Raw genomic sequence first — 19216 nt, 5'->3', positions numbered from 1 at the left:
AATATAACTGAACATATTGAATACTTACCATTAAAGTCTGCGCAGACGACTCTCTCAAAGGGGCTTCCCATCCAATCTGAAAAGTAAAAAACACATGACCTTAGTAAAAATTTAGCTATTTTAGACATTTAGGTAATTTTATTTGCTTAAAAATACGCAATGGCCTTGGATGTGTAGTCAATACCGTACATACGTTAAAAATGTTAAATATGTTAGCATTTACCCTTTGAAAATACTAAAAACTGATTAAATTACTTTTAACTTTACGCTAAATAATTATTATACTAACCTTCACGGTTGGAATCTGTTTGTACAAAATAACATATCTAATATTGCTACAGCAAATATATTTTGTCAACTCTAGTATCACGTCGTAATGATTAAGCAATGAAAAATAATAAATCCTCCGCACTTTTATTATAAAATGATAGATATAGTAAAGCCGATGCTGGTACATATATATCACCAAATTTAGAACATTTAAAAAAATAATATTTTCAGAACTACATACAAGGGTTGCGACCATTATTTTTTATACTCTTGCAAAATCTTAAAACAGAGTATGATAGTTTTGTTCATCTAACGGTTTCTTGTATCACCTAAAAACAATCGAGTTAGATATAGGGTTATATATATATATATATATATGGTAAATGATCAGAATGATGAGATGAGTTGAAATCCGAGTGACTCTCTGTCTGTCGGTTTTAAAATTTTTTAAAAGTGGGCTTGGCCCGCCTCTTAATTGCTTATCAGGACATATCGTTTCGTCACCTCTTGCGGCAGCATTAAAATGAGTGAAATCGGATGATAAACACGACCACTCCCCATATAACGGTTGTGCTAAAAACTACTAAAACTGCAATAAATGAATAAAAAAATGCGGCAGAGACTTTATAAGGGCAGCTGTCAAAAAAATCACATATCTCCGAAAGTACTCCATTAATTTCAACCAAGTGTGGTACATAGGATTATTTTCACACTCCCATGTTACAGTCTGAAAATGGGTGAAATCGGACAGTAACCACTTTTTCCATTTTCCAGTATATAAATCAAACACTAATTAATATATCGGCAAAAAAATGTGTACGAATATTGCCTTTATGGTATGCCATCTCAGGTCTAAGAATTGTCAAAATCGGACCATAATTGTAAGATATACCGTATAATTGAAATTCGGGGAAAATATTTTTTTATATTAATATATCACATACCTACTATTAAGATTTTCGAACTTCCAACTGACTGAATACCACATATGTACAATATATCAGCCAATATGCTAGTTATTTTAATGAATTGAATGAAGAGAAAGCGTGGTTTTCTTATATACACTGTTATCTTTGAGCATAAAATGGATAAAATCGTGCAAAAACTTGCCTTAGCCAACTTATAACTGATATTCACGATTTTGAATTTGCATGGAAATCTTTAACAGAATTGCTTTGTTTGCCTTGTATTTCTTATAATACTTTTAAAAATCAAATTTCGAATAACAAAGACATAGCCATGCAAGGCAATTGCGCTCACTGCAGTACATCAAGAATAAAATATATTAAAGGAATCCGGCATCACTTCGCACTTGTAATTGAAATGTGTGCGCATCTTGCATTTGAATGTGTTATTTGAACAATGCATCACGAGGAAAAAACAAATGAGTTCAAACTATAATGCATGAAACGCTTGACAACACCACAATTCCAAATATTTCAAAATTTCTCTGCGTTACAATAAATTTCGCCAAAGGAAGCGAATATTTAAGTTTTAGTTAAAAAAGAAAGAATAAGAATTGATAAGTCTGCAATAACAAATGTGTATGTATGCATAACATACATTGTACATACATATGTAATATTTGTTAGCTACATATATTCCTCATTTGCTAATTACGCCTCTCCTGGGAACAGAGTTTGTTATGCTTTTATTTTACGTCAGCTTATAGCTATAACTACCTTATATAAAGTTGTCGACAAGATCGTAGTTAGCGACATAAATGTATTTCAAGTTATATGTATATGTATATATCTGAAATCCGGTATGCGAATGCATACATACTCGTACATATGTATATGGATATGGAGTCAAGCCCAGTATCAGCGATCCATGCCATGCTTGATAATATACCCTGCAAGGATATATATTTGGTGAAACAGGTTCGTCTTATATACTCTTTTGGATAGGGACCGACTCATTTGAATTTAAATGTATTAGAGTATACGTTAATAGTTGCTTTATTTATTTAACCCTATCTTATATACCACCCCATTCGGACTTATCTGTATACATGCAGCATGCTTCTTTAATAAATAGTGCTACCTCGATGGCAAATAATGCAGATTCAATAATTGTATTAGGTGATTTCAATTTACCGTGTGCTTCGTGGAAACCTTCCGATGACTATATCGTGCCGATTTGCAATCGGTCATGTTTTAATGAGTTTTTCGAAAAAATTTCCGAGTTGGGTCTGAACCAAATTAATTTGATTCCGAATAAATTTGGTAAATGCTTAGATTTAGTATACGTTGATACCTCTGCAAAGTGTTCCGTTATTCAGAAAATCCTCTTGTTTTACCAGAGGACTCATATCATCCTGCTTTGGAAATATCTGTCGAAATCTCAGGCATTGTACGGGATAATAACCATCAAACTTCGTGCTTCTGTACTCGGTTTAACTTTGCAAAAGCTAATTTTAAAAAGTTAAATACAGAAATTTCTACAATAACATGGCCTAATTATAATGGTGACATTGAATTGAGTGTCTCTCATTTTAATAACATTATTATGAAATTATTTGAAAAGTATGTTCCAATAGTAATTGTTAATGAAAGCAAAAGTATAAGTCCGTGGTTTTCAAAAGAGTTATATAAATTGAAAAACAGAAAAACTCGAGCCTTTAAACATTTTAAAAAAACCGGTTCACTTGTCGACTATTCTAAATATTCTCTATTGCGTCGACAATATTTTGACCTAAACAAAAAATGTTATAATAATTACTTAAATAAAGTAAAAAAAAATATTGTAAGTAATCCAAAATCGTTTTATGAGTGCTGTGTTCGAATACTTTAATTAACGCTCCAGTTATTTCTGTAGAATACGTCCTTGTTAATTTAAATAAGTGAAAACCATCTTTTAGTTATGGCCCAGACATGATACCCTCATGCTTCCTAAAAAATAGTGCCAAATATATTTACTTGCCTTTGACAAGGATATTTAATTCCTCTCTTAAACACGGTATATTTCCTTCAATATGGAAACAGTCATTTATAATCCCTTTGCATAAAAGTGGATTTAGATCCAACATTGAAAACTATAGAGGTATCGCAAAACTATCAGTTATACCTAAACTTTTTGAAGCTATCATCACTGACCATATAACCTTTTCGCTTTCTCCGTTAATTTCCTCATCTCAGCATGGATTTCGTAAAGGGAACTCGACTATAACAAACTTACTTGAATTTGTAAACCATGTATCATTGGGTTTTAGGGAACATAAGCATACGGATGTTATATACACAGACTTTAGCAAAGCTTTCGATAAAGTAAATATCTCGATTCTCATACATAAACTTGATCTGCTGGGCTTTCAGCCAAGATTCCTTCAATGGGTATCTTCCTATCTTTATAATAGAACACAACGAGTGATATTTGAGGATACACCTTCAGATACAATTAATGTTTCTTCCGCAAGGTAGTCTCTTGGCCCGATTCTGTTCTTTTTAAATTTTATTATACGCTGACGATGTAAAGCTTTTTAAATCATACACTTCAACTGAGGAGAGGTGTCTGTTGCAAACAGACTTAAACAATTTGGTTGCATGGTGTGATAGAAATGATTTGCCATTGAATCTCAATAAATGTAAGACGATGTGCTTTTTCCTTAGATTTGTGCACCACTCTTCTTATGTAATAAAACACCATATTCTAGAGCAAGATTTTAACTATGTTGATTTGGGAGTTAATATGGACCCTAAGCTTAATTTCAGTCTTCATATTGATACCATGGTCTTGAAAGCAAAAGCTGTCCTCAGTTTTGTTAAACGTTGGTCTAAAGAATTTAGAGATCCGTATATTACTAAAACACTTTATACAACTTTGGTTAGATCTATATTGGAATATGGCTCTGTGGTATGGAACCCTAGCTACCAAATCAATTCTGACAAGTTAAAGTCGGTTCAAAAACAATTTTTACTATTCGCCTTAGCGCATTTCCGATGGGATGCTAGGGTAAGTCTACCTCCATACACTAGTCGTTTAAAACTTATTAATCTACCTACACTTTCTAGTCGTAGGGAAATGCTTGGCATAACATTCTTAGTGAAACTTTTTAATGGAACTGTTTGCAGTTCTTTTCTCCTGTCTGAAAGTAAATTTAATATCCCGGTTCGCCTTTTGGCAGTTTAGACCTTTACTGCTAAAATCCTGTAGATCAAATTTTGAACTAAACGAGCCATTCCGCCGTATATGTCATGATTTTAATTCTCATTCCAGCACATTTGACTTATCGGACTCACTTTTCAAAATTAAAAATACTTTATTGTTTTCTCTTAATAAATGAAAATGTAACAATTTATTATATTGTAACTTTAGATCTTAGCTGTTGAAATTTTTGTTTCTGTAGCTGAGCAGTTTTAGATCTCAACACTTAAAAAACTCTCTTGCCTTTTCTGACTCGGCTAATTCCGCTTGTATGCGGATTACGCCCCTCGCGTCGGTTGGGCGGGAGGAGGGTAATCGTTGGGTTATTATTATATAAGTAATTAGTAAGTTGAAATGTTCTATGACCTATTAAATATCATATTGTTTCTGTAGTTTCGAAATTAAATAAAATACTAAATACTAGTTCATATGATTAATATGATTAATTATAAATATGTGTTGATAAATTCACCTGTGTATAATTTTATTTTTCTCTACAGGGTGGGCATAAACGCACGTAAAGATACTTATTGCACTATTACTTATAGTAACATATAGAGAACAAGTAAGGAAGGACTAAGTTCGGATGTAACCGAACATTTTATACTCTCGCAAAGTCAAATGGTATACTCGTTTGAGATTTCTTTGTGGATTGACTGATATTTTCGGTAGAAGGTCAACTATAGGCACTGGGGTCCACATATTTAGTACTTAGGGGTTTGAACAGTTTTGGTTCGATTTAGACAATTTTTGGCCGCAAGGTGGCATACTTTAATTGCATTATTTACGCAAAGTTTTACCCCGATATAATCATTGTTACCTGATTTGCATAGTGGAAAGTGAAAGAATCAGATGGAATTGAAAATTTTCGCACTATGACATAGAAACATGAAAAGAACGTTACGCACCGAATTTGGTTGAAATCGGTTAAGCAGATCTCAAGATATGGGTTTTCACCTAAAAGTGGGCTGTGCCACGCCCACTGCCTAATTTTGAACGCGGTTCCTATAAAGTCATCTTATACCATCTCAGAGATAAAATTAAATGTCTCTGGCGTGTTTAGTGCTTGATTTATCGCGCTTTTAGTAGTTTTTAACAGTACCGTTATATGGGGAGTGGGCGGAGTTGCCACCCGATTTCAACTATTTTCACACTGTCAATAGAAGTGCTAAAAGCATTTGCTTCCAGTGAATTTTGTTATTATAGCATTAGCGGTTTAGGAGATATGCACATTAAACCGATTAGAGGCGTGACCACGCCCACTTTTTAAAAAAAAAATTTAACTGCAGATGCCCCTCCCTAATGTGATCCTGTGTACCAAATAACAGTCTTGTATCTTATTGCGGAGCTTAGTTATGGCAAGTTATTTGTTTTTGATTAATGGCGTTTTGTGGGCGTGGCAGTGGTCCGATTACGCCCATCTGCAATACCAACCGTCTCACGGTACCAAGAAACATGTCTACCAAGTTTCATAAAGATATCTCAATTTTTACTCAAGTTAGAGCTTGCACGGACGGACGGACAGACGGACGGACGGACAGACAGTCACCCGGATTTCAACTCGTCTCTTCATCCTGATCATTTATATATATATAACCCTATATCTAACGCGATTAGTTTTAGGTGATACAAACAACCGTTAGGTGAACAAAACTATTATACTCTGTAGCAACAGGTTGCGAGAGTATAAAAATAAAAAATGCAATTAAACTAAGGAGTTTGAATATTTTACGATTAAGTCAGTTAAAGAGAGGGAATTTCATTTTTACATTATACGTAATTTCCAATCTATTGTCACAGCAATAGGGATATGTATATAGATGACTTCATAATCAACAAATGGAATAACATTTTTATACTAAATAAAATACTACTGCATATAACACTTTTGAACCATATTATATCTTACATACATGCATATTACATCATGCATAAATATTTATCGCAGTGACTATTAGTAGGGGTACTGTACGAATAATTTATAATTAGTCATCCGGTCAAATTCGAGTTTTTTTTTGGTTTTTAAAGAATGAACCGGATAATTAGCTGGTATTTTTCTGTGTTTACTAGTTCGGTAATTTTTTTAAGGGCCTTATTTTACGGGCGAAAAGCAGAAAGTAGATTGACGCGATTGAATTATGAACACCCCGGTGTTGAACCGACCAGGGTCATTTTTTTTAAACGCGGCCGAAGGCCGCCATTTTAGAAAGGAGTTTGACGCGATTAAATTATGAATTATTGTAACCGGATAAATAATTACAAATTATTTGTACGGCAACCGGATAAATAAATAAAAATTATTCGTACAGTAACCGGATGAATATAGTCAGCCAATATTTATTTCGGAATTCAAAAGTTTGTATAAAAAAGTTTATTTATCTGATTTAAACATACTATCTGATCTTATTATATTTACATCAACATTTAATAATAAAACTATTTTTTACATAGTTATTTAATAATTATAATATCATACTCTAATATAATTAATATACATATATAAATCTGCATGTGCATATATGTACATTTGGAGCGATAATTATATCTTAGATGATATTGTTTGCTATGTAGATTTATAGGATCGAAAATATTTCTGCCTTTTTGCCTTTGCCTTTTGCCTTTTATAAACAAACCAGAGAAATGTGGATTCTTAGTAATTGCAGAAATAAATCACACATCATTCACATTTATCAGCAAAAACACAGTCAGTTGTATATTTAATTGACAACAAATAAGTATACACTCACATGCTTCGCATAATAACACACAATAAACGTTTGAATCATATTTTAAATAATACATATCATTATTGCCAAGCATAAAGAAATGCTGTTATTTATTTTACCTCTCAATCAACCTCAAACAAATTTAAACTATGTTAGAAAGTCTTCTCTCATTCTCGTACCATCAAGTTTTCACACACGCTAACAAACATTCATGGCAGAAAGCAAAGAGTTATAACCTTGACGAGATTTAAATAACTAATCATAAGAGCAGCTATTGATAGAGATGCGAGACCATGACTGTGCAACAGAAAAAACAAATGAAAGAATCGCAAGATATTTCAAAAGTCGCCAAACCTACAATTTTAAATAAACGATTGCTAGTTTCACATTTTATGATTATCTAAACACTCGAAATATACAATAGTATCGAGCTTGCGAGGGTATCAGTAACAGTAGAGTGAAGAGCATGTGTGACTGAAGAAAAGAAATGGTCGGAAGGACCATTAAAAATTGTACGTAAATTGGTAATAACGATGCCATTCATCTATTGTTTATATACTACAAGGCCATAAAGGTATAATTTAAATTGAGACAATTTCCATTAAAATTAGCCTGAATGGGCAGTTGAACAGTTTATGGAATGAACACGCGTGCAGATGAACGTGTCGATCGACTGGCATGAGTTTATGAGATACATATGCTTAGCGATGATTCCTTCAAAATTCAAACGAGACATGTATTGAATGAAATTCGACAAAACAGCTGAGCTGTTGAGATATGGATGGTGAAAAAAGTTAATCACACAATAATAACAAACATATCTGCGTTACGTATCTATATAAATATGTATATTGTATATATATGATCCAGTTTATATTCAAATAATCTCTAAATATCATCAAATTAAGTTGGTAAAATAACCAATGTTTCAACGTAGTCGAATATAGGCTCTATTCACATATATGGTTTAAAAAATATAGAGCCTCTTCATTTTTAGAAATTTTGTCTAGTACTTCGAATAAACTATTAAATATCTTTATGTAAATAGAAATACAAGAAGGGAGGTGCTACGTTGTGTTAAACGACATGATTGCGAAACTGCATTATTCAAAATTTCGTAGTAACTTTCATACCATTATGATATTGTTAGCGGATAGTGATCATTTTAATCTATGTATCACATCCACATTTTTTATAGAGATAATAGTTTTAGTAAGCTTTTTGTTTCTGTTTAGGGTCAAAAATACAATATCTACATTGAATTCAACCTGACTACATTCAACATATTTCACATATTTGTGCTGGGGAAGATGTAGTTATATTGACTCAGTACGTTGTGAGCGCTCGTCAAAGATGGACACCAGCAAAGAGAAAATTCGCTATATTTTACAATTTTTCTTCGATCAAGGCGAAAAAGCAGCCAAAGCGACTGAAAAAATTTATTTAGTTTATGGGCCCGATACTGTAAACGAGCGTGTAGCACAAAAGTGGTTTGCTAGGTTCCGTTCCGGTAATTTCGATGTCAAAGATGCACCACGCGTTGGGAGGCCTGTCGTCGAAAATTGCGATAAAATCTTGAAAATAGTGGAAACCGACCGTCACGTGAGCACTTATTTAATTGCTGAGGAACTAAAGATAAGCCAGAAAACCGTTTGGAACCATTTGCATAACCTTGGATTCAAAAAGGAACTCGATGTTTGGCATGATGGACCGAATTTCCATCTGCGAATCGCTGCTGAATCGCAACAAAATCGACTCGTTTTTGAAGCGGATTGTGACTGGCGATGAAAAATGGGTCACTTACGACGACATCGAGCGCAAACGGTCGTGGTCAAAGCTCGGGGAAGCGGCCCAGACGGTGGCCAAGACCGGATTGACGGCCAGGAAGGTTTTGCTGTGTGTTTGGTGGGATTGGCAAGGAATCATCTACTACGAGCTGCTCCTCTATGGCCCTCTACTGCCAACAACTGGACCGCTTGAAGGCAGGACTCATCCAGAAGAGACCATCTTTGATCAACAGAGGCCGAATTGTGTTCCATCAGGGCAACGCCAGGTCACACACGTCTTTGGTGACGCGCCAGAAGCTCCGGGAGCTCGGATGGAAGGTTCTAATGCACCCCCCTTATAGTCCGGACCTGGCACCAAGTGATTACCATCTTTTCCTGTCCATGGCGAACGCGCTTAATGGTGAGAAGTTGACCTCAAGAGAGGCCTGTGAAAATTGGCTATCCAAGTTTTTTGCCAATAGGGACGCAGCCTTCTACGAAAGGGGTATAATGAGGTTGGCACCTTGTTAGCAACAAGTTTATGAACAAAACGCCACATATTTGACTTAAATCGGACAAATGCACACAAAGTTATCATCTTTTGAAAAATCAATAAAAAACCGAACGAACTTTTTACGTTACCAATAAAGCTATGCTAAGGAAAGCATTCTCGTATAGTTTCAATAAGATATAACCTTCCGCTCAACATGTAGGATATAAAGTGATTACGAAGGGCGAAAATCTTTTTAACTGGCACACGTGGCATGGGTAATAATTATAATAATTTAACCAATTTTGGCGCTATGACCACTTATCTGACATAAACTTAACCGAAGAGACATTATCCAATATTATAAGTTCAGTTAATTTTGCTAAGATATCTCACATATTGACCGATATATACGGTATGAGGGAGATTGACACGATTTTTTGTTTTTGGCATTACTACATGTTATTAATAGAAACAGTTGCCCACCGAGTTTAATTAAGGTACCTCCCATACCGTTAACAATGTACTCGTATAAGGAGTAAAGTCAACCGGGTGTTTGAAAATCCTGAGATTAGTTTAATGGGGGCTAGTGCAAGTTTTTAGCCGATTTCATCTATTTAAGGCACAGGGAAGCCCCGTTATGAGGAAGACACACTCACTCAATTTAATTAAGATCATTCACATATTGGCCGATATATGGGGTATAAAGTCAGCCGGCAGTTTGAAAATCTTTCTATTAGGTATATGGGGGCTAAATGAAATATTGACTCAATTCAATCAATTTTTGATATACAGACATATTACTAGGCGAAAAGGCTTCTGTTCTAATTTTAAATAATATATCACACACTTGGCCGATATTTTCGGTATATAGTCAGCCATATGCTCTGTGGTTCACATTTCCGGTATCTAGGAGCTTGAATAATACTCGTGCTAATTTTTATCCCGATATATTAATTGGTGCTTGATTTGTATACTGGAAAGTGAAAATATCAGATGAAATTTAAAATTATGTTATATGAAGGGTAGACGTGGGTGGATTCCGATTACGTACTGTAACATGGGAATTCCAAAATAGTGCTAGGTACCAATTGGTTAAAATTGGTGGGGTAGGTCCGGAGATATGTGATTTCCCTAAAATATGGGCCAGCTCCTATCAAGCTCTCTAGTGTCATTCTAGGTGTAAAAAAGTTTAATCTATCTGACCTGTTTTGTCATTGATTTATCGCAGTTTTAGCAGTTTTTAACAAAACCGTTATAAAGGAAGTAGGCGTGGATATCAACCGATTTCATCTATTTTCATGCTATCGCGAAAGGTGTCGAAATGATTTATCCTATGCAAATTTTTGTGATATAGATTGAATATTTTGAAAAACATCTACAAACTTGACCTCACTTTTTTGCCAAGGAATACGTATTACAAGTTTCATATCGATATTTAAATTTTTACCCAAGTTACAGCTTGCACAGACAGACGGACGGACAGACAGTCACTCGGAATTCAACTCGTCTCATCATCCTGATCATATATATATGTAATATATACATAACTCCATATCTATCTATATAGATACACTATTATACACTGTAGCAGTCATTCTTCAAAGTACAACAAAGGAAAATAAATCTTCAATGAATATTTGAACATAACTCGATTTTGTCGTAAAACAGGCACACTGTTTAGTAACGGAGAAAGTTCGAAATCACGATTAATATTTTAAATATCATGATAACTCTCTTGTTATTATATATTTGTGGTCTTAGATGTGTATAAAAATCATATAGGATTGGCATATACTATATGTTTTCAACGTATTATACATACCATACAAAGAAAATTTTTTGAATAGTTATAGTTACATGGCCGTCTTTAATTTTTGAATTTTCTCTTACACTATAAGTTAATAATATGTGAAATAACAAATCTTACCTGTTAAAGTCATCCATGGATATCTTGGCAAATCTGCAATACTCTGCCCAGCGCCGCCTGTGGACAAAACGCCAGATGATGGCTGCGTGCAAGCGTTTCCGAGCGAATCAACACCAACAGCGCCTGCAGAGGCGGCTGACGCAGCAGCGGCATGTTGATAAAACTGCGCAAAACTAGATGCAGAGGTGGGTGCACTCATTGATTGGTAACTGTTCATGATACTGTCTGTGTACCTGCTGTTAAAGAAAAAAACAATTTGTCAACAGTCACAAGAATGCAAATCTGTCATATTCTAATGCCATCTATCTGCCTAAACTTAGCCGCTTTGCCTCTGTTTTCTTTTCACTTAGTTTTCTTGAAGCAATTACAATAGTATTCGGTTAATGTAAGAGCTTGTGCGCTGTATATGTATGTATGGCATGTATGCAAATAAGCAAAGGTCAATGTGCGTGCGAATTTTTCTATGAAGTCCAATTCAGATATTTCGTTATGGTCAACTTAGTTCCCGCACTATTTAAAAGAAACGGTACTGTGCTTACAAATTGGCCATAATTGTTATCCATTACATAACATTGCTCCTGTTTGGTTACACACTTTTGGCAGCAATGACGTTCTCGTCAGTAGTTATGCTCTAATTTTGCAATGTGCGCTCCTACTACTTTGGGTAGGTATTCTGTCTATGCCTATGCGTAACGAATAGGTGGTCGTGTGTTATTATTAGCCTCATAAGTATTTGTTGTTAAAAATAGTATCATTAGGTGATTACATCAAAATACGATTATAGGGCTAGTCATACACTACAATCAAACATTTTGCAGATAAGTTCACCTTATATTAATTATAAAAGTAATATCTTAAAAGAATCACAGCAAATTTTTTGAATGTTCACCTCCGAAAATGTATTTATTTTTATAAAATTACTAAAGCGGGAAAACTAAATGTATATATTGAATGTATGTTAAAGGTATACCTTATAATTCGATATTATTGAAACCAAACTCGAATGTGCAACATGCTCAGCAATTAACAAAACTAGAATCGTAAAATTGTGCATGTAGATATGTGTATCAAATAATTCGGGGTCTGTGTATTCGCCCCTACCTCTGTCTGACAAAGCCATGAATATATTTCATTAAAATCAAGTGTTGTCTTACACAAAATGAGAAAAATCCCGCAATATCCACTACACTTAACATATTTTTCAAATCTTTTAAATGAGCGGTTACTAGGTTCGGTTAATATCCCCTGAATAATGCTAAGAATATAAGAACTGGGATAATGCACCAGAAACGTATTGTTCAATTTCGTCAGTTTATTTAACAATGGTAAGAAATGTCTCGAAAAAAAAAGATTTCTTCTTCTACCTGGCATAAATACTCTACTGAAAACCAAAATTCTTAGGTGCCAATTTAATTTTACAATAGTAATATATTAAAACACCTGAGATATTTTAGAGAACTTCCCGTTTGTTAATTTCAATTAGTAATTTCATTCTTAAATCTCTCCTTCGCCGGAGCTTTCTCTGCCTTCTCATGCTCTTAATTTTGGCGGAAATTGTTTCAACTTTTTATACTCTTGCAACATGTTGCTACAGAGTATAATAGTTTTGTTCACCTAAAACTAATCGAGATAGATATAGGGTTATATATATTTAAGTGACCAGAATGACGAGACGAGTTGAAATCCGGGTGACTAACTGTCCGTCCGTCCGTCTGTCCATGCAATTGATAACTTGAGCAATCTAGATGAAACTTGACTCACATATTGTTTAGCATCCAACGGAGATTGGTATTGCAAATGTAATTTGTTACAGGAGATCGCAGTAGCCAGGGACACCTGTGAGCTAAAATTTTTTAATGTAGCAGGTGATCCAAGTAAAGATACTTTTTTCAATAGCATGTTTTTGACAGATCACGCATGAGTCGTGTCAAACTGTTATGTAATTTTTGTTCAGTATTGTTTGGCATTTCATCGTGGAAAGACTTACAACTGAATAACGTTGACAAATTATTTAACTTAATTAAAAAACTTCACGTTGTGTAAAAAATGTGTTTTGCGCGCATCGCTACGCCTACTGAGCGTACTATTCGCAACAACTGGAGCCCCGGCGTTCATTATTGGATAGTGTTCGACCGAATAGACACCGTCCAGCATGCAGTGAAGAAAATAAAGCGGCCGTAACTGAGAGTGTACACGAAGACCGTGAAGAGTCGATTCGGCGTCGTTGGCATCAACTCGGTATAGAACGACTTGGCGCATTTTACGTCGAGATCTTAAATTGAAAGCGGAAAAAATACAGCTTGTGCAAGAACTGAAGGCGCTCGACCTTCCCAAGCGATATTGCTTCGCTCTATGGGCTCTTGAAAAGTTCCAAGAAGATCCGACGTTTTTGAGCCAAATTTTGATCAGCGATAAGGTCCATTTCTTGCCCAATTGGTATGTAAACAAGCAAAAATGCCGTATTTGAGACAAAGAGCAACCTGAATAGATTCAACAGCTGCCAATTCATCCAGAAAAAACAACTGTTTGGTGTGGTTTGTGGGCCGGTGGAATCAGCGGTTCGTATTTCCTCAAAAATGATGCCGGTGAGAACGTAACCGTCAATAGATTACCGACTATTTGATGCCTGAAATTGAACTTGTGACCTCGGCGATTTCAATAAGAGTCTTTTCCCACACATCGCTCCTTTTACCTGTGGAGATATGTAAAGCCTAAAGTCTATGCGGACAATCACGCTTCGATTCAGGCCTTGGAGCAAAACATCACGCGTGTCATTCACCAGTTACTGGTCGAAATGCTCGAACGGGTCATCGAAAATTGGATTCAACGGATGGACCATTTGAGACGTAACTGACACGGCCAACATTTGAAAGAGATGTTCTCCAAAACATAAATTCCAAAGAAAGTCCTTTCGAATTATATTAAACATTCCCCATTCAATTTAAGTTTTCTGGTTTTTTTTTATAAAATAGTAGGGCACCTCGTAATGGATCACCCAATACTTATCTTCCAAACCTCTCAAGATATATCAACCTGACTTGCTGAGAAGAAGTCATATTATCACATTCAAGATCTGTTAAAATGGGTAAAATCGGATATCATGAGTAAAAGCAGGCCAACAATTTCCTTAGCTCCAATATACCTAACATAAATATTTTCGAACCTCTGGTTCATTTTATACCGCATCTATCGGTCAATATGTAAGAAATCTTAATGAAATTGAGAAAGAATATTTTTCTAATAACAGTGTATCCTCTTTACTTAAACGGCGACAATTTGATATAAAGTTTTGCTAAAACCTAAAGATGTTCCTCCGGCTTTGTTCCTTGCAAGTTGCAAGAGTATGAACTGTTCGGTTACGCCCCAACTCAGCCTTTTCTTACTTGTTATTTATTAAACTCATATTTACTGTTTCTATTAAGTACAAATATAAGGTGATTAGGGATAGGTTTGATTTATTCTCCTATATGGGTCATTTTTAAGCGATCATAATTAATAAGCCTTCAACGAATGATTAATGAAATTTATTGTGTGTTTTTCTTATCAGACCTGCCCTGATCTGTCTCTATCTTATGCTATTATTGAAGATTTGCATACATTCTTTGGCTTTAGAAAGCCCAGATGTATAAAGAATGCCAAATTAATTACACTGCAATTATTCTACAGTTGTAAACCTGATGAATATTACTACTCACCTGCATGATTTGTCCTCCAGTCCGGAAAAGCCTGGCATGCCAGAGATGCCGTGCGATGATGGGTGATTTGATACGTATGGATACATTTTACTGGTAGGTATTGCAAATGAAGAGGCAGCGGCGGCGGCGGCTGCTGCTGCTGCTACAGTGCTGGCAGCTGCAGCGGATGCAACAGCGACGGCGGATGCGGCGGTGGGTGAGTGATCGCTGATGCTGCGATGCAGCGAAGATGACGTGGCTGAGGGCGAGGGTGAGCAACTGCTATCTCCTGTTTGGGAGTTAGTTCCAGAAGGGGGTGTGAGCAACAATTGCTGATGGGACAGTTGCTGTTGCTGTTGAATGCTGTGAGTATGACCTAGACCGTTACCACTTTGCGAACTGACAGCTGCAGCAGCGGCAGCTAATTTATTTATATGTAATTGTTGTTGTTGCTGTTGTAAATGTAAGGCGGCCGACAAAGAATATTGGTTGTGATGTTGTTGTTGCTGGTGGTGATGTTGGTGGTTCTGCTGCAATTGCTGTTGTTGAGTTGAAAGGGTTCCGAAAGTAGTTGACGACGGCGAAGACGAGGACACCGGTGAGTTGGACGACTGGTTTAAATGACTGCTGCTAATATTGACGCTAGGCGTCGATGGCGATAAAGACGATGAGTGGACGGCGACAGATGATATGTGATTACCGCTATGGTAACTGTTGGAGTTAATGCCGTTGTTGTTGTTGGTAAAGCTATTGGCTAATGTATTAACGGAAGCCGTAGAAGAAGCTGCGGCGGCGGCGAGGGCGACGGCAACAGCTGCTGATGACGAATTTTGTGAGGTTGAAGTTAAATGTGAACTGATAAATGGCTGAAACTGTGGATACTTCGGTAGCATACTATCGAAAACAAATTTTGACATTGCACATTATTTTATTGCCTCGCGTTTTCGGTCTTTAAATTTGCTTATTTTTGCTTATAGTTTATGCTAAATGCTTTCATAGTATTAATCGAATTTCATTCATAATTTGAATTGAACGAAAATTTAGGGAATAGCTTCGATTTAATGGAAATTTTATGTACGAACTTGTATTTCTCAATATGAGATAACCGAATTTTAACTTAAGCTTTCATTAAAACAAACCAAAAATTACGGAAGTAAATTAAGTGATATTGTAATTAAAACAAAATAACTCAATAACTGATCTTTTCTCTGTATTACAAAGAAGGAAATATATTTTTCATATATAGCACCATATAATTAAAAATGATCAGTCTGCTAAAATTAAGACAAGAAAATACCGAATAAAAAGCAGTAACCTTTTCCAACATGATTTGATAAATTGAAAGAATTGAATGCGATTCTCACCCTGACGGTTCCGATTTAATCTAGTTTAAGTAAATGAACTTTCTTTGTAAAAGGAATATTTGTAATAAGGTAAAATATCCGTTATATTAAAACAAATTATGGAACATATTAAGTGTTTTCATTTATAAAGCCAGTAATATTCAGTCGGCGGACAAATTTGTAAAGATAGTAAACTACATTGTGGAAGATGAGAAAATAAAAAACAGATAGAATTAATTTTTGTCTACTAATTGCAAATACCAAGGCGATATTAGTGAAAAGAAAATATGAAACAAATAGAAATATGACCATAAGTATAGACAGCTATTACGGAGCATTTGTTAGTAGACAGCAAAATAAATTTAAAAATATAATAAAATAAAAGAGATATATAATTTCTCTGAAAGAAGATCTAATGAGTAAATAAATGTGTAGTTTAATTCAAAACTAAATGTGTTTACCTTTTAATGTATATATATATATCTATATATATGTATGTTATATCGCGATTGTTTATTATTTAACACAATTTTGGAATATTTATGTAATTAAGAAAAACTTTTTTTCAAACTTATTTGATTTATTTATATTGAATGTATTAATTTAAACATTTATGTATATTATGCACTTGTATTTACTTTGTGTTTAAGTATATAATATATTGCCAATTTTTCTGTACGCAATTTAGAAAAAATTAACTAATGGGAAGTGAATAAAACACAAACACAACACTTCTTCACATTCACTTTGGCGTATGAGACAGCGACGGCATTGAAACCTATCACTTTTGGTTTCTAAAGTAGTAGTTTTATTACTATTGCGATTAATATTATTATTTTTATCATTAGGAACTCAAAGCGAAAATTATATAAAATTAATCTTGTTTTCAGTGCTGTTTAGATAGTGAAGGAAAATCAAAATTTCACGAGTCAAAGTTTATCAATAAGCTCGCAACACTTGCTTATAAATTCATTATTCAATGATACATAAAATGTAAATCTGTGAAAAATACGAATGATCGGGATTCCTGAAATTTGAAAATGTTAATATTTGGTATTACTATGAAGGTAGTTTTGTTCTGTTTTCAAATTTATACACAAACATGTACGAGTATGTACCAATTAAAATAACAGATGCATAGTTTAATTCAACACATTTGTGCAGGTATGCCAGTCATTTTTAAAACGCTTTATGAAAAAGTGAACCATATATGTCGAAAGTTTTTCTTCCATGCAAGTGGTTCTACAACTACTAAAATCATTGTGCAAATGGTCCATATGAATTTCTGTTAGTCCATAACTGCAGCTTTTCTCTTTGAAATTACTGCTGAAACTGATGGTAGTTGTTTGTTCTTCTTCTTTGTATTTTTTATGTGTTGTACTATGACTTGTAATTACAAATGCGTCAGTTTTATGACTATTTAATTTTTATGGTTTTTTCTAAGTGTTCTACTGGTTGTTTGTTAGATCGATCTTTAGCAAGGGTATTGTGGCTAATAGTTGCTCGCTCATTGAACTCGTTTTCAAAATATGTACTTATAGATTTTAGAAAAACTCTCGCACTTGGCAATTTACGCAATTAAAGCAAATCCAATTTTTTATAACTTCGAGAAGATGATTTTCTCGAATAGCTAATGTTGGTTTTGGTAGTAGTGTTCTTGAACTTGGTACATTTATACAGCATACGTACTCATTTGAATTTCTGTATTATGCTTTAGCACGTAATAATCACTATTATAATATAACTTTCATCATAAGACAGCGTTTTTGAGATATAACAATATTTGACGCACTTTGGCAACACTTCCTGGCAAAATTAAAACGAATGCAATGGTGTTGATCGGTAAAAGACTCTCTGTCTTGTATGTTTTAAAAGGCTTAAACTTTAAAAAAAGATTACCACTAAAGCCAACAGCAGGAAAAACAAAATGTACAACACATGAATATGGAGCATAACAACACATAACAAAAAGAGTAATAACATTAAGTAATAATGATAATAGTAATAGTAAAATATTGCACAAATACGGTTTATATCAACAGCGTTACGCGTGCAACGTTCGACGTACATACAATATATGATATATGGCAATGGCGTATGGCGTTTTGACGATTGTCGTTCGTATTGTAATAATAATCACAAACAGTTAAAAGACAATAAGACGCGAATTTTGCTTTCACGGCACTCGCTCGTACACTTTGATATCAAATCGTTGATTCGCTATTATTTTTGTGTACGCTTGGCTACGCTTCTGTTGTTCGTCGGGTACACAACGTCAGCGCTAATACTAAATCGCTAAACGCTCCGCAGACACTACTGCGCTCTACGATAATAAATATTATAATAAAACGAAATTTTTAAAAGAGTATAAAAATTCGTGTAATTGGTAATATCTGCGCTTTTGTACGCGCTATGACTATACACACATTTGAGGCAGCAGCAGCAGCGACGCTTACGCTCCAGCGACAGCAACAACGACAGAATCCGCAGCTTTACAATCCAAAAGTAGCAGTTACGCCTCAGATCTAAAACACTCAAATATGGTTGATATACTACGCTTGGGCAGCAGCGGTGAGGCTCAGTGACCAGCGGTATGAACAAATAGGGCGACCCATTGAAACGAAGTAAATATAAGTTTGAATGAGTTGAGTGAATATTCGTAGTGGTACTCAGTAACTGATTGGGATTTAGTTTCTATGTGTAAGTAATTGAGCTGCACGGAGACGAAAAGTAAAGCTAATTGGAATGTTGCAATTTTTTGCACATGTGAATTTCATCTGGAAGAGAACTGAGCTACTGGGAGAGAAATTGGTGGATGTAGGCGCGCTAAGAGTATGTTGTGAGTGGATTTGATTAGGAAGTTCAATTTAT

At 34.8% G+C, this 19216-nt stretch overlaps 1 protein-coding gene across 4 annotated transcripts in view; it reads right to left on the bottom strand.

The window, feature by feature from the left end:
* Positions 1–16699, bottom strand: part of abd-A (abdominal A) — a 38013-nt gene extending 21314 nt beyond the window's left edge. The window contains exons 1-3 of one of the 4 annotated variants that reach the window (XM_036370342.2): positions 15024–16699; positions 11329–11561; positions 29–76 (exon numbers count right to left, since the gene is read on the bottom strand). In XM_036370342.2, the coding sequence (XP_036226235.1) occupies positions 29–76; positions 11329–11561; positions 15024–15919 (1177 nt within the window). In that variant the 5' untranslated portion in view covers positions 15920–16699. Of the gene's footprint in view, positions 1–28; positions 77–11328; positions 11565–15023 lie in introns of all 4 variants that reach the window. The other 3 variants (XM_036370343.2, XM_036370341.2, XM_036370344.2) reach the window with 3 other exon arrangements.
* Between the last annotated feature and the right edge of the window lie 2517 nt (positions 16700–19216).

Source organism: Bactrocera oleae, chromosome 2 (assembly GCF_042242935.1).
Source record: "Bactrocera oleae isolate idBacOlea1 chromosome 2, idBacOlea1, whole genome shotgun sequence".
NCBI classification, from domain to species: Eukaryota; Metazoa; Arthropoda; class Insecta; order Diptera; family Tephritidae; genus Bactrocera; species Bactrocera oleae.
The sequence above is the reverse complement of the archived record's forward strand: the minus strand, read 5'-3'. Positions and strand labels throughout refer to the sequence as shown.